Here is a 17,686-nt window from a genome sequence, read left to right on the forward strand (position 1 = left end):
GGAGTTCTTTTCGGATCTTTTTTAGGTTTAGGGTTCCAATAGATGGGCTTTTATATTAGGCTTTTTCCTTCCTATCGGATCTTATAGTATTATCGTATTAGGCTTTCTACTCTGTGACTGGCCTAAGTCTTGTTTATTAATGAATGACTTCTATCCAACAGATTCAAAAACCTCCAAACGATTGCACGTATTTATATTTTAATTATTATTTTTTTAAATTTTAATTTAATAATTTAATACTATTAATATCATTATTTTTTAATTGGTTAACAGATTGAAAAAAAATTAAATATTTATTATTTTATATTTTAATTTAAATATTTAAATTTTAAATAAATTAATCTAATATTTATATTTGATTGTAATTTTAATTACTTTTTAAAATTAAAATTAAAAATAAATAATTTAATTATTAAACATATACTTCACATTTGTATGAATTAATAATTATAAATATTTTATAGCAAATATATTATTTAATTTAAAATAATATATTTATTATAAAATTTTCATAATTATTAATGTAAAATAAAATTTATTTATTGTTATATTATTGTTATTTTTAAAATTAAATATATTATTTAATTACGATATGAATTAATATTATTTTTATATATAAAATTATTTTATATTTTAAAAAAATTAAATATTATATTCACGTTCTATTTAAATTTTTAAAAATTAACTAAAATTACACTTCAACTAATTCATTTAAAATTTATAAAATAATACAAGTATTATATCTTTTTCAGTTATTTAATCATTAGTTCTATATAATTCTATATACGGGCTGAGCAGTATTCGGTTCAAACTGAAAAAACTGACTGAACCGAATTAATTTTAAAATTCGGTTTGATTTTTTATTCAATTTGATTCGGTTCGGTTTTTAATTTTAAAAATTTCAATTATTTCGATTTGGTTCAGTTTTAATAAAAAAAATCAAAAAAACTAAACCGAACCGATTAGTGATAATAATATGTTATTTTCAATAATATAGAGAAATTAAATTATATTAATATTAAAATATTTTAATTAAATTTTAAAATATTAAAAATAAAGTGTAAAAAATAAAAAAAAATTATTAAAAATTAAAACCGATCAAACCAAATTGAATCGAATCTAATCAGATCAATTTGGTTCGATTTAATTTTTGACCAAAATTAGTTCGATTTGATTTTTATAAATACTGAAATTTTGATTTTCAATTTATTCAGTTCGATTCCGTTTTAAACCGAATCGACTGAATGCTCGCCGCTGCACACATCACAATCTCAATGCAAACAATCAACTTTCTACCAATTTACCATGATTGAAAGTATGAAAATGGGTATGGCTAAGGAGATACAGACAAGTAAAGGAAGTTTTCAAATGTCCATGAAAAAGGACACAACTCATCAGAAAGAAAAGCCTGTTGCAGAAAAACCTATAAGAAATAGGATCCATTGAAGAAGCACCTCACTTAGAGAGACACTCAAAACCAAAGGGTCTGAAAGAAAAATGAATATTTAAAAAAATTATATATATATATATATTTAAAAAAAAAAAAAAAAACCTTTTAAGGATTGGATGGCAAGTAGACATATTAGCCAAGGTTTAAGACAATAATGCAGGTAGATGATCTGAAAATGGGTCCACAAGTTCCACAGCTTTAGAAGGGAAGTGAGGGTGAAAGGAGACAAAAGGGAATTTAATGAGAATATTAGAAAGGCAAATGGGTTTTGTAAATGAAGACAAAAACAGAGAGAACCTCACAAAATCCATAAGGCAAAATGCATAGTCCCACTTTGCTTTCTGGCTGTGACAAAGCAGCAATTAGTTGCTAAAAGAGAAGTCTGATTTGATTGATCACTGAGGATTTACTTTTTTTTTTTTTTAAAATTTGGAATTTGCTTGTCATTGTGTACTCAACTTCTTCTTCTTATCTTATTTGAAATGCCATAGACTGCAAATCATTCTTATTGCACTGTTTTTTATGTAGCATCTCATTTCAGTAGTTGAGGTTTCAACAGTTGTGTTATTTGGATATTTCGAAAATAAAATTTGATGGTGTATATATAAATTTAAAAACAGGAAACGGTTTTTTTTTTATTAATTTTTTTAATTTATTAATAATATTTAATGATTTCTCTGCTACAACAGTATTATCTGTCTTTATCATTCAAATTTATATATACGAATGCTTTAGAGTCTCTTTCCGTACTAAACGGTCATTTAATTTCTTTCGACGCGTATGCAAATAGAACTGTGAAATGATTAGACCTGTTGTCATTTCTTATGTCAGATCACCGGACTGAAATTTTTCTTATTGAATCTAAACTTGCACAACCCGATCTGTCCCGTGTATACATTTCCAGAATGGATGAAACTCGACGTTTATCGATTTGTATAATTAATAAAAAATTAATATTTATAAAAAAATAATATTTTATCATTTTACTTTAATTAAAATATAATATACATATAAATTTAGATGATTGTTTAATACTTCCTAAAATTATAACAATAATAACTTTCCTACAATTTTGAGTTGTTAAGATAAGAATTATGGTTCCATGGATTTTGCTAAACTTAGTCCACCAAAATCAGAACTGATTCTGATATCCAAAGTGGTTAGATTATTAGATATCAAAATAGAGTTAATGCTTCTGAAAAAAACATGCCTCCTCTAGCAGACATAAGCCTAAAAACAAAGCCCTAACTTCTTTATGAAGTGGCCAAGAGAACACCAAGAACACTGTACCACTCTTACTATAACAACTATCTGATAGTGATAGGACCTTAGAAGAGAGATGGGGTGGCTCTCTGCCCACTGCAACCTCTCTTTCTCTCATCCTTTTCTTGTATTAGATGATGGAATTTGAGCATCCCAATGTAATGCCAAAAGAGCTCATAGCTCTGGAGACTGGCAGCTGAAGCTATAGCAGCTTCTTTGAAAGACCCAAAAGATTTGCTTTTTTCTTTCTTTCTTTCCCCATCCATTCTTGTTTCCTCCCCGTTCAAAAAGTTGGAGCTTTTTCTTTTTTCTGGGTTGTTTTTACTCTTTAACATATCTGTTTCTTCTGTAAGTTGAAGTTACTGTGCTTCTCTTCCTTTATAAAGCCAGAGAAAGATATTTTCCAGGCAAATTCTTCTTCATCAAGCTATTCCCTCTTTTGGGTTTGGGATTGAAACTAGATTTTTTTTTTTGTGGTTGTGAAAATGGGTTTAATGGGGAGATTTGAATGGATGAATAGTTTCAGCAAGAAGCAATGCAAGAGCTTGTTTTGGAGAGTGAAGGCAGCAGTGAAGAAGGCAGTGAAGAATGGAGGCAAACAGCAGGTCAATTTCCAATATGATCCTTCAAGTTATGCTCTTAATTTTGATGATGGCTGCTGCCACTTTGGTAGAGAGAAATATGAAGTGAGACCTAGAAAGAGTGAGGATGGAAATAAGACTATATGGGTTTATGTACTGTGGGTAGAATCTTGAAGAATATTTGTTTTATTTATTTGCTATTTTAATGTTTTGGTTTTAGTTTGGGATATTTTGGTAGCATTAATTGCTCATCCTTCCATTGTAGGTCTGGTTGGGTTTTCAATTGGTAAGGATATATAAACTATCCTTTCATTAACTTCCTCATTTTCTCAAGTCCCCTTTTTTTTTTTTTTCAAAAGTATTATAAGTAGAGCAATCAATGTAGATGGGGTATGCAAGTACCCACAAAGGCATTCATATCAGTGAAAAAGTTGGTGTCCTACTCTTGTTAGGTAAGTGGCCATAGAAGTGCTCCTTGCTGGTCTACCAGAACTCTGCACTTTGCAGCATTAAATGGCTAATGGCTCCATATTTCCTGAAATGCACCTCCAATCCTCATTATCAAACTCTAATCATTTAGCTGCTTGGCCAAGCCAGACCTAGTCCTAGAACTAGCTGCTGTACTTCTCGTCCAAGTTCTGTAGCTCCCTGTCCTCAAACTCATCAATTTTCCCAGCAGCTCCACTTGTTTGGAGTTGTGCCCTAATGGAGGAAACCAGCAATCAATCAAGAGGACATCATTTTTGCTGGTTTTTTTATTAAGATCTTCCCTTTTGCTGGCCTATCTTGTTGCACAATTTGGCCTATCTTTTTATGTTGCTTTTAATGAAATATTATGATAATTACCATTCAATTCACCTTGTGCTACTTCCCTTTATCCCCTGAGAAAATGTAAATTTAACATGCAGAGTCTTCAGACAAAGCAGATTGAAAGTAAAAAAAAATAGTTACACCGGTGTTTAAGCCATTGAATATCTTCAGAGGAAGAGAATGAGGGCCAACCAAATTCTAACATCATCCAACAAGTAACTGCCTAAGAGTCATCATTTAGTCACACAATACACAATTTGATGATTCCATCCAACTCTCTGTCATTCTATGTTGAACTTCCACAACACCACATAGCTTTTCGAACTGAAAGGGCAACCATATAGCTTTTCAAACAGAAGGATCTTCAAGGATGGCTGTTGATATATTGTTTATTCGAGGATAAGCAGCTTTCTCATCAAGTTGGTTCTGAGCCCACATCAACATTTTTAACAAACTTGGAAGCTTTGGATCTGCAATATGCCAAATCAGAAAACTCTTAATAACTCTCTTATGTGATGTATATTCTTTTTGAAATATATAGCTTTAAACATGATCAAGTCAAGAAAACAGACTCTCAAATAAAATAAGGAAACAAGATTGGTAGCAGAACATGAAAGAAAACATACTAGTATCAGATATCAAATGCACTTTAACTCTACTGTTAATATTTTGAGAGTTTGTCCAAATGTTGTCAAAGAGAACAATAAAAAATAAGCATCTGTTGCGAGCCAAATAATGTCGTTAATTACTCTGTAATTTGTTTCCAAACAGCTCCTTTTCATTCATGTTCAAAATTAATTGCCAAAGTTATCTGTAGAAGGAAGCTCTCCCTTGGCTACATCCTTCAAATCCTCCTCCAAGAAAAAGAACATGGGCATATATGGCCAGTTAAGTGAAAAAGAAATTTCTATGGTTTACTATTGTTGAGCAAAGGGAAACATCACTTGCTTGGTCCATAAAGGTCAAGGTACAAAATCAATGCGAACTCCGCAAATAGTCACAATGACTTGAAGAATGTTTAACGAGAATTAAAAGGCTATTATTATTCTACTGCTGAAATATAAAACTTTACATGCTTTAAATATGTTACAGCAGGGCATTTCCAACTTTTCCTCTATAAGGAGCTCACATTTTCTTAAAGGGAAGCAATTTTTCTTCAGTAAATTATAAGATAATTATTAGTTAAAATTCAATAGTTGTCACCAGTAAAATATCAAAACTAATTTTGAACACACACACAATTACCTTTTTCGTGACTCTGGCTACTAAGGATAGCCGCATTCACTTCACTCGCTGTCTTCAGGCGTTGTGAGATGTCCAGAAGTTCTCCAACAGGGCAGTTGGTGACATCTTCAAAAGCCAGCAGGGCAACAGTCCTCTCCAACTCCTCTAAGAAACTCTGCTGCAGAAAAATTCAACTTTTTCAGAGACATGTATAATCATTATGTACTTGCAGTTTAATGCTGAAAAATGGTCACAAGAATCTATTAACTAAAACAATATTGTTCTTTGAGTAAACAAGCAAATTTGAACAATAATAAAATCACTCAGTCAATGAAGTTAAAATCATATCCAGAAACAGAGCAGAGGGAACTTTGCTGACAAACTCAAAATGCAAACAAAGTAGGCATGACAATATCATCATCAATGCAGCATTACATTTTCTTCACCCCTGGGTGCAAGCTCCTCCTGGGCAAACTCCAAAGCCTCTTCCACTTTTCCGTTTCGAATCAATTCTATTAACCGCTGCTGTTGAAGATGGAAAAACAGTTGGGGATTTGTATCCAGTATCTGCAAACAAACTTTCACATAAGGAAAATCTAGATGAAAGGAATGTTACATATGACTGTTACATAACCAAAAACTGGAAAAAAAAAATAAATAGAGCAAGACTTAAAGCTATACCATGATGACTAGAAGATGCATCCTACATTTGAGGAGTACTTGCCACCAGAATGTATAAGCCTTCTACTTTTTCCCCAATTTCTTAATCACTCAACAGTTTAAAATGATACAAACCAAGTAATTGTCAATGACCATCTATCAGAGTTGGAAATTAGATCCAAATCATTGACCCGACTGGGGCTGCAGTGATGTAGCTTGCGTAATATAATATTGTGGCTTATTCTTCTACCACATAAACCATGTCCAAGAAACATCCATCCTTACCCAATTAAAAGAATTCATCCTGGAATCAAATCCTTTTAGCATACTTAATAATAGATTCATGGCATATTTGTATGATAATATAATATCAATAATGCAAGTAATTGTATCATAAACAATTAAGATCAGGCTAAAGTGTTAATTTTGCAAAAATTACTGTTAAGTGAACAAGAAAAATGGCTCAAAATTCAAAGGTAACACACATGTAATGGTCTAACCACACATCCACAGGTGCACAGATGACTGGCTAAAGTGGTCTCTTTAATTCTGATGTAGAAGAGGAGTCTACGAAAATATTCATGATTGAAACAACTAAACAGCAGAAGCACTTAAAATACTAAAACTTTAACAAAATAAAGAAACTAGCAAGCCAAATAAGCATCATCACAACAGAGTTTTACTAGACATAAAAAATGACAGTCACGATAAGGCTGAACATAACAACACATCCTACCTCAGGATTTAAATCATTAACTTTCTCAATTGCATCCTCCACATTTCCAGACTGTACCGCCTTCTTAACAGCCATGCGATCTGTGATTGTTGCAAGATCTATATCTGCTATTGGTTAATAAGGAAAATAACAAAATTTTTTCCATATATAAACCCAACAAAGTGCATTAGACCCCAGAAACAGGAAACTGCTACTATGAAAAACAAGAAACTAAGGATACGTTCAGTTCCAGACTCAATCCGGAATTTCTCAGCAGCATCAACATAACCCTCAGTGACAAGAAAGTTCATCACCAATTTATTCATGTCACTTTTCCTAATCTTCACATCATTGAGCTTCTTTTCCCACTCTTCTCTAGTAATTACCTTTTTTGATGTAGCCTGTGCACAATTCTAACTATGAATTTACTTAAACATATCGAGGCATTAGGGTCCAAAAAATTCTACACCATCATGTGGATAATATCAAACAAATGAACTTGTTATGGAGGCAAAATCTCATAGGCTCCAGTTCATATATTGGCACTACTTTGAAAAATCAAAGAACACAAAGGAGCAGTCCGTAAACACCCAATTGGATCAAATTTAACATAAAGATAAACTCAAAGCTCAGTTGCTCCAGATACTGATTTCAAACCAATAGATTCCTTTTTTAAGTCAAAATTTTATTGTCAGTGAAGTACATACAAACCACTCAATAACATCAATCAAACTGTAAATGCACCACTATCACCACTTATATAAGTTAACAAGTCAAAACACAATCAGAACCCTGAAAAATCAGTTCCATTCCATTAAAAAAAGCACTAAATTAACCACTTCACTTAATTTAAACTGTAAACAACATCATGAATCACTATAACCTATGAAGAACAATAACAATTACCATTGCCTCGAACTCTGCAAGATGACGAATCACAATCCAGAACAATGACATCAGTGCACTACCACCATCAATCCCATCGATATCCCAAAAACCGGATATCAGCTAATACCTGTACTAAAAAAAAAGCATACTCAAGTAAAATCTCTGGTTTTATATATAAAAACAACAGTGTTACACTGAACAAGATCTCCCAGCTTTCTCACTAACACTTACCAGTGAGGGGAGAAAGTACTAATTCTATCAAAGAAGATATTGAGTGGAGACTGTAGTTCTAATTTTGCCGGAATATTTTCCGGAAGAAGGTTGAGAATCGGCGTATATATGCATGAGATCACATTCCTGGAGGTTGAACAGAGTGGCCTTTCGAATTTCGATGGTTAGCTTCTCTGTGATATACTGATATTATCGCCACTCGGCCAGCCAGCTCCCTGCATTCGTCTATGGCGTTTGGAGTTGGGTTTGCTGTTTTCGGGTAATAATTCGGACTAAGTTGGTTTGTATCCGCTTTCGTTAATGGGCCTGATTATGGTGGACATACGTTCTGTGAGTTACGGGCCCATCATGGGATGGGTAAAGCTTAATAGAGCTTTATTCATTTGTTTACCATAATTTATTTTGAACAAAAATAGGTAAGGTTTCAATTTATTTTAAAATAAAAAAAATTAAATTCTTTAATTTCACCATGGAATAAGTTAAATATGTAAAATTATAAAAATTAAATAATACATATAATTAAAATTATATAAATTGAACAATATAAATACTTTAGGTAGTTAATAATTTTTTCAATAAAAAGATGTTTTAATTGTATGATTTAAAATATAAAAAATTATTGAATTTTCTAAAAATTCAGATGTATAATAATACTTTTTCCTTAATTATAGAATCAGTGATTAGTGCTAAAACGGGTAATACCTTGCACGTGAGGTCCCATGGTCTAGCGGTTAGGACATTGGACTCTGAATCCAGTAACCCGAGTTCAAATCTCGGTGGGACCTTATTTTTTATTTTTCTTTTTTCCATAGTCTTTCCTTGTAACAATGATTTTTCTTCTTCTCATTATTTAACCTTGAAGAGGTTGTCTTAAAATTAGAAAGAAATAATCCCTCATAGCCTTTAAACCAGTCTGAAAATTCCCAAAAACAAACCAATAAAAGAATGCCATCCTCTGGATCAAACAGCACAATTGGCATCCTGTTTCCCCCAGGCTCTAACGCTATATCTATTTCTATGTAACTTTCAATTGAGTGGTCATATTACTACAACTGCAAATACTGCAGCCATATGTCTTCTGGCAAGCTATATGATCAGGCAAACTCTTGGCATTGACAATTTTTAGAAGTTGGACCTATTTCTCAGAGCCTGGAGTCCTGGACAGGACATTTGTTCGTTTGCCTGTGTCAAATGTGTTATCTTTTGCTTAATACAACCTTTTTTGCAAAGTAGCTAGGGACTGCTTTACCCAAAAACTGAATTTGGCCTTGCTGAAATTCAGGGCTAAACACAACTTTAGGCTGCTGCACACATGCTATAATAATAAAGCTATAAACTTTACTTCTTTTTAATATCCAATAGGACAAGTTCTTTGCAAAAGAAGAATTAGATAACTTTTAACGTTTTTTGTTATTACAGCAATGAGACAACTCATCACTTACACCAGGAAAGAACAAGAGGGAAAGTAAAGTGCAAATATAGATGCCCTAATTACAGGTTCATGAGGTTGTCTGAAACAGGGAAAAGAGAAAAAAGATTAAAGGTTGTTCAAAAGAAGAAGGGCACTGAGCTCAAGAGAAAAACTTCAACAGCTAAAAGTCTCATTGGAGGAAGCTTAGCTTTCACTTAATAGTTTATAAACTGGGTTATTTGGGTATGGTTCGAATCCCATGATGTCTGGTCAGATTGGTTCAAGCATTCCACAAATAGACATATTGTCTCAAACTTAACAACCATACACATATTGAAAGAAAATCATGGATAAAAAAAAATTCCTAACTTGAAAATGCTATGTTACTTGTAAGTTTGTCAATAAAGGTGCATGATAAAATAGTACGAGTCTTTACTCTTATAAATATCGGGTTTGAGTTTGAACATCGGATATGAAATAAATTTAAAATTTAGAAGGAAGAACTTTATATTTTTAATAGGTCCGTCGATGTAAATTAAAGTTATTCAAATGATACACAAAGAAAACTAAAGATTTTATTTATTGACTCGATCAAAGTAAATGATGGCAATGTTTAGTAGGTCAAAATAGCTATCTAATCAGTTTTGCTTTAAGAAGTGGCAGTGGGTACTTTTGAAAAAGAATGGGTAATGTGATTAGGCTCAAGTATGAAAGAATTTTAGATAGATTTAGTCCTAAGCAATATCTTCTTTTGTAAGCATGTGAAAAACAACTACTTAGTGTCTTGTCAAGAATGGTGGGCAGTATAATAACCGAAAAGGGTGACTTTCGTGTAACAGTAAAGTTACTCGACTCATGATCTAAGCTCGTTTGTTCGAGCCATGAAAAAAGTCTCTTTGCAAAAATTGCTGAGTATCTTAGTTTAAGCATTTTGTGCCCATTATATCCACTTCCTCTAGTCATACAATCAATCATCAATTTTCTGTTGAAATGATCTGTATAAACAACAATGATTTGAAAGATCTATACATATTTTGCCTTCTCATGCGGCGGAAGGGCGAAAAAGGGCCACGTTTTTGGTCTAAGAGATTAGACAGATGGCTTAAGCAGTATTATGATAAGGACTACAGTTGAGTTTCTGATGATAACTTGTTGAACAACACAAATTGTGGATGAGATTCCTCAGTTTGTTCTGCATGGCAATAGACAACCTTAATGATGGTTGATACAATGAGACCTGTCTTTCTTACATTTGATATTCAACTTGTCTCTCGTTTGAAACTGCTTTATTACAAATTCAACAAATGTCACTAACTTCTTCATTCCTTGTCCACTAAATGGAAGAAAGCTTTATGCAAGACTTTTCACACAGGTTGTTTCATATTGGCGCACCCAGAAGTCACACATCAGATGTAGGTGTTTGATTCCTTGTAATGACACATACCCTATTCTTTAGTATAAATTATAAGGTATTTGCTAATGTGAGCACAGATTTGCACTTTTCTTTCTTTACATCCATTAAAAAAAGAGAAAGAAAAATCTCTCTTCTAGTGGCTGTGAAATAAACCAGAAAAGAAAATGACCAGATATGGTTATGAAGTTAATGGGTGGAGATCCATTGGCCAATTTACTTATATGGAGTTGGAAGTTGATGCAGCAAATCTCTTGTTGGTTGCCATTTTCTGATGGCAAAAGGATGGTGGGGATAGTTGTTGTAGATAATAAGATAATGTTGGTGCTGTTAAATTAATTATTGTATTATATTAGTTTCTTGAGATGCAAAAGTGATTGAATTATTCTCATTCATTAGTCTTGTAGGTATTAGATCCTACTAAATCAAATTTATTTTCTTTAATTCTTTCTTATACTTTAATAAAAAGATAATGAAAGGTTATGCTAATTCATTGTATCTTAATTTTCTATATAGATAAATTATTGGAGAAATCACAATAGGATTATATTTTTTAAGCATGAGATTAGGGTTATGAGAATTTGAACGTGCAATGTTTACGAGATGAGTATACACTGAAACCTTACACAAGCATCCAATTGATACTCCAAATATGAGGATCGACCCCAATAGCACTGAGTTTGTCGTCGGAGTTGAGATACTGATCGCCGAGTTGGATGGCGGGTCGTACTGCAGAGCAGGTTTCAACAATGATCCTTCCTTTCGCAGGTTCACCTACGGAAACCTTGTTACGACTTCTCATTCCTCTAAACTTCTCGTGACGTCGCCGGCGGGGAACTGCCCACATCACCTTTAGCCACTAAACCGATAAAATTATTCTTTTAACTCGAAAATTTTAATAGTTTTAAGGTTAATTATTTTAAGAATAAATATTAGAAATAATTTATTCTATTTAGTGATAATTGGAGTTGAATAAGAGTATTAGTTCTTCAATATTTTACACCTAACTTATTATGATTATTGAAAATTGATTTGAGCACTAAAAATTGAGATTTTATTTTTTATGTTTAAATCTCTTATATATATATATATATATATATATATTTATAAAATAGCTATTGATGTTTTGATATTCAAATATAATAGGGTTGTAGAGCGTGTGTAATCTTAGTAAGAGGGGTCATGTATCCCTTTTATTTCTTCTTTTTATTTATCCTGACGGATAATCGCCACCCTGCTATAGTGCCGCATGTCCCTGTCACACAAACTCGTACATACTGACGTACCTGTTTGTCCATTTTCGTCAGACCATTTAATTCTACTCCAGCGTGCATGTTGATAGGGCTGTGGTGTAGTCGGGCCTGCCCTTTTATCTCCCGTCACATCACACGAGTTAGGCTCTTCTCTGATGGGTTCAAGGCTTGGTCCAGTCCGATCTGTTTTAGTCGCGGTTTAAATGATGCGCTGATTGATGAATCTGCTTAGTGAATTATACTGGACAAACAGGTATGTCCGGATGCCAGAAGTTCGACGGTCTGATGACCACAATTTTAACTTGAATTCTAATATTGTTATTAGTCTATACATATCTATATTTTGATTATCTAAAAGAATTTTTTTTTTATGATTAAAATTGAATTAAAATTCCTATAATCTTAATATAGTGGGGATTTGAAAACTCTATAAGTAAGGATAATATTTTGCATTTTGAGCAATAAAATTGAGAATTTCTTTCTGACCCTCAAATCCCTTAAAAAAGAAAAAAGAAAAAAGAAAAAGAAGCTAAAATATGAACCTAAAGAGGACTTTTTTGTATGCAAAATAGCATCTTTGAAGGCATAAATTGATGATTTTGATGAGTATTTTAAATAAAAAATACAAGTTAGAATTGAAAATAAAGAAAAGTTGGAAAATAAAGTAACATATAAGAGATGATTTCCATCTCATTATTCAACTAAAGAAAGTTGGAATCCAGGTCATTGTTCAACAACCAATACAGTTATATTATTCCTTTCAGCTAGCTAGCTAGGGTTTCATTTCACCATCATCATCATCAGATTCAAGAGTCATAGATGACAAGGTTCGCCACAAAACTCCATCTTTCTACTTTGTGATGATGAGATTTTTAAAAAAATAGTTACCTTTTTGTCTATTTTAGAAGCACCACCAATTTAGAATTTGAATATATACCCCCCATTTTATTTCTTTTTCTTTTTTCCACTTTGGCACTTTCATTACATGATCACTGACTAGATACAACAGAGTCTTAATCTTAACAAACCATATCACCACGTGCTGTAACTTGGTTTAACCTTTTCAACATCATCGACATTTTCTATCCTGTGTTGTTGACTCTCTAACAGTTACTTCAACTTTCAAACTGTCCCACTATTCTCACACCACCATATTAATATTTATAATAATTTTTATAATAGTTGGATTCAAATTGATCCAAATAATTTTTAGAATCAAAAGATTTACTCATAGACTTATTCTCTTTGGTTATTATGAGATTCCTAGATATTCCCAATAGTTGATATACTTGTTCAAACCAATGGCTTCAAGATAAGCTTTAGAGCATTTTTTTCCCCTTTTGTTTTGATTATTGAAATGTTTCATCACGTTCAATGATCAATATAATTTTTAAAATGTTTTTTTTTTCGATTTTTTTAAATTTTTTTATTTCCCGATAATGTAATTAATGAGCTACACAAAAAAAGATAATTTTCTCTCTTTTTTACCATAAAAAATAAATATATTAAAAAAATAAACATAAAAACTCTAAATTTCACCTTTTTTGTTATACTATTGAATTGTTAATTATAATGTATTTGTTTGTACAAATTCGTAATTTTTTAAATCACTGAATTAAATACAGAGAATACAGAGTCTAATCAGATATTTTCAAATTCTATCCTTTTGTTTTATTCTTCTAGGGTTGATTAGCTTTTCTTTTGTTTTTTTGGTGAGTTGGGTTGTTAGCTTTTGATAAATTTTCTAGCAAACGATTCTCAAATTCCCAAAAAGTGGTATGCCAAAGGAAAGTTTGACTATATCCTCCTCCTCAGAAAGTTTATGCTTATCTATTCTCACATATATGAATATAAATAAATTTTTTACACACACTCAATATATATTTATTCTACTTATAAAATATAATTAAATATGAGATATTGCACTCTAAAAATTTTTTAAATTTGATATTCTGAGAACAGGAGAAAATAGGGTTATATAGTGTGTCTAAATTTAATCTGGAGTGAAACCGTCACTCTGCTATAGTGTCATCTATTGCTGTCACACCGCAGAGTCATATGTATGGATATACATGTCTATCCATTATGTCTGTCCATCCTCATCAAGCGGCTATTTAATTTTTCTTTAGCGCGTCCTGCTCTCCTATTCCTGTCACACCATGCGAGATAGACTCCTCTCTAATAGGTTCAGGCCTTCGAGCAGCCCCACCTGCCTTAAACGCGAGTTGGACGTGAGGTTGATGGAATGATATGCTTAATGAATTTTAATGGATTTTGTACTTATTTTCTTTTTTAAAATTCAATTTCAGTTCGGATGGAAAAGGCCTAACGGTTATTTAGAATAATTAATCATAGTATATTGGTTCAAAAACAGAGAACATGGTTCTGAAAATAACTTGATGTGATTCTTTGTCTATCAAGGGATCCTAAAGATTTATTTATCATCTCACAGTGGTTTAACAACCCATATAAACAAAAGGAGTCTCCACTGAACTAGTCTGCTCATGCAAGAATACTCTAGAAATTCTCTAAAAAATCCATGTCAGATGCTGTAAGGTTGCCAACCTGATAAAAATCACCATGCCACGTAAGGATAATCTCCTTTATCTTACTTTTTTTTTTTTCTAAATTATATTTATTCTTCTCTCCTCCAATAGTATAAATAGACATGCAAGTCTTCTTCTGCTGTCATCTTTTTTCTTTGGAATCCAAGATGGCAGCAGTCTTCCTCACTTGGGTTCTTGTTTCTGCAATCTTTTTTGAGCCTTTTGTGAATGCTAGGCCCTCACCGGTGGCTAGTGATAAGAGACTCAATTCATCGGACAATGAGCATCTCGTAACTAATTTGCCTGGCCAGCCAGACGTGGACTTCCGGCACTACGCCGGCTATGTTACAGTGAATGAAAAGAATGGAAGGGCACTCTTTTATTGGTTCTATGAAGCCACCACTCAGCCTGATGATAAACCTCTGGTGCTGTGGCTTAATGGAGGTATGGACATAAACATTCCATCTTACTTTCCCTTTGTATTATCAAATGCTTACCCATTGTCACATCCTTTAGCTGCACGGAAATGGCTAGAAAAAAATGACTGTTTAACCTGAAATTCGGAATCTTTACTGATTTTTTTACCAAATAGTTAGATAATGTAATGGAGAATGGAGGTCTTCTTTTTTTTTTTTTTCTCATTGATTTGATGTTGCCTGGTCTTTAGACAGGTCGCCACGCCAGATTAACAAACTTGTTGATAAACAATTGCATAAAGTTCTTTAAGGATATAATAAGATATTGTCCATTCTTAATAATTTTTTTCAAGTGGGGTATCTTGTCTTTTTCTCCTATTTTTTTCAAAGTTGTCCTGACAAAGTTGTTTCCTATCGCTCTTGAGTTTGGCTTTTATTCTATGTTGTCAAATAAGGTGACAAGATGCTTCATTTTTCAGGCCCTGGGTGCTCTTCTGTGGGATATGGAGCAACACAAGAGATTGGTCCTTTCTTAGTGGATAATGATGGACGTGGAATTATATATAATCCCTACTCATGGAATAGAGGTTGATTTATAATATAAAATAACAATTGATTCATATTAAACTTGATTTATTTATATACGGATCCATGGAACCTGGTCTACTCAATAGAATATGAGCTATGCTTTTGCGGTTGCACTCACATTATTCTCCATAATGACTCTGAGAGTTTTGATTTCTAAATTCTTGATACCTACCATGACGCAGAGGCCAACATGCTATTCTTGGAATCTCCTGTTGGTGTTGGCTTTTCATACTCAAACACAACCTGTGATTACAGTGCTTTGGGAGATGATTTCACTGGTAAGAAATTACCCTTTTTTGTTTTCATTTGTGATTTTGCTTGGATGATTGTCTAATTACTTGATACCCTTTTGTTTTTGTTAGCCAATGATGCTTATGCTTTCCTGCAAAAGTGGTTTCTCAGATTTCCATTGTACAGAAAAAGGGCATTTTATATTGCTGGAGAAAGCTATGCAGGTATATATTTCACCATTGGTCTTGCTTCCTCATTTTGTTTAGATTTTTCTTTGTTATTTAACATTGTTTAACATTCATTCACAGGAAAATATGTTCCGGAGCTTGCTGAGCTGATACTTGATCGGAACTCGGCGGATCCATCCCTTCACATTGATCTCAGGGGTGTTCTGGTGAGGCCCTTGATGTAGAGTTGGAAGCAAGTGGTTTCTTGATAAAATTTTACTAACCCTTTTTGCTCCATTAATATACAGATGGGTAATCCTGAAACGAGTGATGCTGAGGACTGGACAGGAATGGTGGATTATGCTTGGAGCCACGCTGTTATATCAGATGAAACACATCAGATAATCAGAAAAAGCTGCAACTTTAACAGTAACGATACATGGAGCAATGATGATTGCAATCGAGCTGTCGATGAATTATTCAGACAGTATAATGAGATTGACATTTTCAGCCTCTACACTTCAATTTGTATTGGTGATGCAGCAAGTTCAGACGACAAAGCTCTGCAACTCATGTTTACACGTTCATCTACAATGGTGACTCCTTCAAACAAAATGAACTCTGATGATTATTTTATTATGAGGTCTTTAACATAAAGAGATTTACTTTTCAGATGCCAAGGATTATGGGTGGTTATGATCCATGCCTGGATGATTATGCAAAAGCTTTCTACAATAGACCTGATGTTCAAAAGGCTCTTCACGTCAGTGATGGTCACCGGCTCAAGAACTGGAGCATCTGCAAGTAATTTTAATCCCTTTTCTCAGTTTTTGCATATTAAGATCATATTGAACAACTTGATACTCTGAACAATTCTTGATATACTTTGTTGGGTTCAGTCACAAGATATTCAAGGAATGGTCAGATTCAAAGCCATCAGTTCTTCCAATATACAAGAAGCTGATTGCTGCTGGACTTAGAATATGGGTTTACAGGTCTGTGTTTCCTTATAATTAGCTTGAAAATATCATACATTAATCTTAATATTATTATTCTTTCTGGTGGCTCAGTGGAGATACAGATGGAAGAGTTCCTGTGCTGTCCACAAGATACAGCTTAGGCTCTCTGGGACTTCCTGTCACCAAAGCATGGAGGCCTTGGTACCATCAGAAGCAGGTGATTATGAACTGAATAAATTAATTATGTAGACTTAATTTGTTTCCAAAAATAACTTGATAAGATCATTTATTTTTCATTATTTAATTTATTGAGCAGTAAAATAATTTCTATTGACTAATTTTCTTGAATGTTCAAACCCAAAAAATATAAAAAATATTTTTTTAAAAAATATTTTATCTTTTTATCAGGTGAGTGGTTGGTTTCAAGAATATGAAGGGCTAATGTTTGCAACATTTAGAGGAGCTGGGCATGCTGTGCCTATATTCAAACCAAGTGAGTCACTAGCATTTTTCTCAGCTTTTCTTCAAGGGGAATCTCCACCTTCTTCAAGATAGATCATCCATGCTCAGTAATGGCTTGGCTAATGCCTGCGTTGCTGGCTAAAGATTTGCCTTTCATAGTGTACGAGGTTGTAATTAATTAGCAGACTGTAGTCAAATACTAAAAATAAAAAAAAAAAACAAATTAAGTGTGCTGCTAATGTTGTTCCTAGACTGCTAGTTCTTGTCTTTGTGAGCAGAACAAAGCTCTTCATGCTCATCAAGAAAGATAGAGATAGAAAAATTAATGGATACCCAGTTTCCTATTACAGAACTATTCATTATATATTTTGCTGGAATATGATGAAATAAGGAAAAAAAATGATAATTTCAAAAAAAGAA

The 17,686-nt window shown here is 32.8% G+C and overlaps 2 protein-coding genes and 1 non-coding gene across 7 annotated transcripts; 2 read left to right on the forward strand and 1 right to left on the reverse strand.

Annotated features, from left to right (window-relative positions):
- Positions 1–4,206: 4,206 nt before the first annotated feature.
- LOC110604251 (protein GID8 homolog) lies at positions 4,207–8,066 on the reverse strand. 5 transcript variants are annotated; one of them, XM_021742402.2, is made up of 7 exons: positions 7,823–8,066; positions 7,610–7,718; positions 6,945–7,104; positions 6,725–6,828; positions 5,764–5,895; positions 5,350–5,506; positions 4,207–4,574 (listed from the first exon to the last, which is right to left on the reverse strand). In XM_021742402.2, exons 2-7 carry the CDS (start codon positions 7,658–7,660, stop codon positions 4,453–4,455), a joined length of 726 nt encoding a protein of 241 aa, XP_021598094.1. In that variant the 5' UTR covers positions 7,661–7,718; positions 7,823–8,066; the 3' UTR covers positions 4,207–4,452. The 5 variants fall into 5 exon arrangements, with proteins under 5 accessions (XP_021598094.1, XP_021598093.1, XP_021598091.1 ...); XM_021742401.2 differs by having other exon boundaries at positions 5,350–5,503; positions 6,725–6,831; XM_021742399.2 differs by having other exon boundaries at positions 6,725–6,831.
- Positions 8,067–8,535: 469 nt separating this feature from the next.
- Positions 8,536–8,607, forward strand: TRNAQ-CUG. Its single transcript has one exon. It is a non-coding gene; the product is annotated as a tRNA-Gln (tRNA).
- A 5,966-nt stretch (positions 8,608–14,573) lies between these two features.
- On the forward strand, positions 14,574–17,613 carry LOC110603466 (serine carboxypeptidase-like 31). The gene is made up of 10 exons (XM_021741201.2): positions 14,574–14,887; positions 15,339–15,446; positions 15,630–15,725; positions 15,810–15,902; positions 15,987–16,072; positions 16,154–16,441; positions 16,519–16,649; positions 16,745–16,840; positions 16,916–17,021; positions 17,213–17,613. Exons 1-10 carry the CDS (start codon positions 14,611–14,613, stop codon positions 17,357–17,359), a joined length of 1,428 nt encoding a protein of 475 aa, XP_021596893.1. The 5' UTR covers positions 14,574–14,610; the 3' UTR covers positions 17,360–17,613.
- Positions 17,614–17,686: the final 73 nt, after the last annotated feature.

This window comes from Manihot esculenta, chromosome 16, assembly GCF_001659605.2.
Source record: "Manihot esculenta cultivar AM560-2 chromosome 16, M.esculenta_v8, whole genome shotgun sequence".
Classification (NCBI taxonomy): domain Eukaryota; kingdom Viridiplantae; phylum Streptophyta; class Magnoliopsida; order Malpighiales; family Euphorbiaceae; genus Manihot; species Manihot esculenta.